This window comes from Montipora capricornis, chromosome 11 (assembly GCF_036669925.1).
Source record: "Montipora capricornis isolate CH-2021 chromosome 11, ASM3666992v2, whole genome shotgun sequence".
In the NCBI taxonomy this organism is placed as follows: domain Eukaryota; kingdom Metazoa; phylum Cnidaria; class Anthozoa; order Scleractinia; family Acroporidae; genus Montipora; species Montipora capricornis.
In genome coordinates, this window is record NC_090893.1 from 15,553,546 (window position 1) to 15,556,045 (window position 2,500).

General features: G+C 42.6%; 1 protein-coding gene across 2 annotated transcripts in view; it reads left to right on the forward strand.

Annotated features, from left to right (window-relative positions):
• The first annotated feature begins 1,903 nt into the window (after positions 1–1,903).
• The window catches only part of LOC138023847 (multiple PDZ domain protein-like), a 45,447-nt gene continuing 44,850 nt past the window's right edge, over positions 1,904–2,500 (forward strand). The window contains exons 1-2 of one of the 2 annotated variants that reach the window (XM_068870931.1): positions 1,904–1,979; positions 2,086–2,137. In XM_068870931.1, the coding sequence (XP_068727032.1) occupies positions 2,122–2,137 (16 nt within the window). In that variant the 5' untranslated portion in view covers positions 1,904–1,979; positions 2,086–2,121. Of the gene's footprint in view, positions 2,138–2,500 lie in introns of both variants that reach the window. The other variant, XM_068870930.1, reaches the window with a different exon arrangement.

Here is a 2,500-nt window from a genome sequence, read left to right on the forward strand (position 1 = left end):
GAGCTGTGAGTAGGCGTGGGATTTGTCACATATGGTTTAGGGGCCGACATATCTCTCCCTCAATGCCGTACCGGGAGGCAAGGTCGGTAGCAGAAAGCAGCGAAGGGCCAACTGCGTCCAAAAGCGATCGCACGGGCCGAAATCCCGGGATGACTCGTTTGGTACGACGCTCCAGCGCCGGTGTCTGGAGGTACTGCGTTTTTCTCTCTTGTTGAAAAATCCCGTCAGCGCATGCGTTAATGTTCTGGCTCTCCGTTATGTAGCATACCAAGGAATCATTGACATTTCGGTTGATTCCACAGGCATAAACGTAACGTAAGAACCGTGCGTGTCTGGTCTTCCCGAGCCAGAGGTGAGAGATGTTTTTATGCAGACTTGGACGCCTAAAATGCTCTGTTGTACACATGGCGGTTTACGAGTGAAGTTGTCTCTCTGGCCTTTCTGTGGACGAATTCCAGAAACTACCGATACAATTTGGGCTAGTTTTGAAAGCTAAAAACTTCAATCGATGCTGTATTTTGCTGGTAGGATTGGGTGGCCCGACACATATAAAAAAATCTATGAAATGACAATCGGGTGTCTTCCCTTCTCATGGAATGGCAGAATTACCCAGAATTCTTTTGGGCATGAAGGAGGCAACTTGAGAAGCACGAGACTGGCCCTCATCAAATGGCTGAAGCGCGGCCGGAGTAAAAAGTGAGAAGACGATTTCTAGCCAGATACTAAGCAGTAACCCTGGTGTGTCCAGTTAACGTAGACTTTTGATTTTTGAGCAAATTTTTGTCATAGAAAATTGGCGACAAAGTTATGCTTTTTTCCGCCGTGATCTTCGTGTCAAAGGAACGGTATGATTTTTAAATAAGAGAATAACCAGATTTATATTTGCGGATTACCTGTTCTCTTACTACTAAAGTCAAACTCTACATCTCTATGCAATAAGCGCATTCAAAATCTCCTCATATTACTTTATAAAAATATGTTTCTTGTCTTTTTTTCTTTTTTAAAGGGTTTTACTGCTGACATGAAAAGTACGTTTTCTCTCCCGTCCCGTCCCGTCCCGTCCCGTTCTGTCCCTCAATAAACCTAAATCAACCATTTATGTTTCTTAGTTCATTTTTCTTAAGTATCAGCTAAGTTGCGGAATGCGCTACCTGATTTTACCTGTACCAATGAGTGTACTGGTTTCAAAAGAGAATCCAAGGCCGCATTTTATAAACTATAGAAACCATTATTATCTTGCATTTATACTCCGCATCATCTTCAACTCCAGGGCCCGGTTGTTCAAAAGCCGATTAACTGTAATCCCAGATTAAAAATTAACCGAGGATTTTATTTCTCTACTCCCAAATGCTGTTCAACACTGATATTCGGCAAAACTTTACATTAGAAGAAGTCAATCTTGAAAAACAAAAATAAGCAAACGAAACTTTCACCAAAAAGTCAAAAACTTGAAACAAACGTTTACGCTAATCCTGGATTAAGTTAATCGCGTTTCGAACCATCGGGCCCAGGTGGGAACTCGAAAAAATTTCGATTTGCACCCACGACCCGCCGTGACCCAATACGGATGCTCTAACCACTGAGCTACTGGAGACTTTGTGGTGAGCGAGGGTGAAATGTGGGTATAGACTACGAAGTCACACAGTCTAATAGTCATAGTCTATACCCTCATTTCAACGTTGCTCCCACTGCCCCCTCCCCCCCCCCCCCCCCACTTTGTTCCAACGGTGTTGTTTGTTCCTAGACCTCACACTTCTGTAATCTGTACCAGAACATCCCCCCTCCCTCCCCCATTTTCAAACGTACTCCGTGACAGCCGGGACCCCTGAAACCTCCCCCTCCCTTTCTCGTCACGCGATCTCGTGACCAGCAATGTATCTCGGAATCGAGTAGCCTGGCCTCCAAATATTAATTTGAGACAGAGTTCTACGCGTGTTCGACGCTCAGAGGAAAACAAACGTTCGCAACCTTCATTGTTGGTAAACCTTAGTCCACTGTCAGCTATTTCTTTTAAAATTAATTTTCATAAAATCTGGCTTGTTGTTTTGCGAGAGAAGTGAACTCAAGAGCTACGATTTCTTCCAGGAGAAAATATCGATGTCGTGACACTGTTCTGCCAGGATGCCTATTTTATCAGGTTTGCTGCCGTTCAAGTTAAAATCTAAGCGATTTGTTTGTTGTATTTCTCGCTTAATGACATAAAATAGTAACCTGGATTGATTAATCGTGGAATAATGCGACATGTTTTCATAATCCTATTCTTCATCGAGCAAAAACACAGAGGCATGCAAATATTCGGCATGACATATTGGTAGAGTATTTTTTAAGCTTCAGTCTGAAGTAAAAGTGCTTTGTTTAAAACTAAGATGCATTGACCGTTTGCCACTGATAATTTTGACGATTTTCTGACTTTGTCGCTGTTCCAAATGTTATCCTTTTCGAAAATTAATGAAGGTCTGTCAGAGTTCAGGACCTCTATTGTTTTCCAGATGTAAATTCT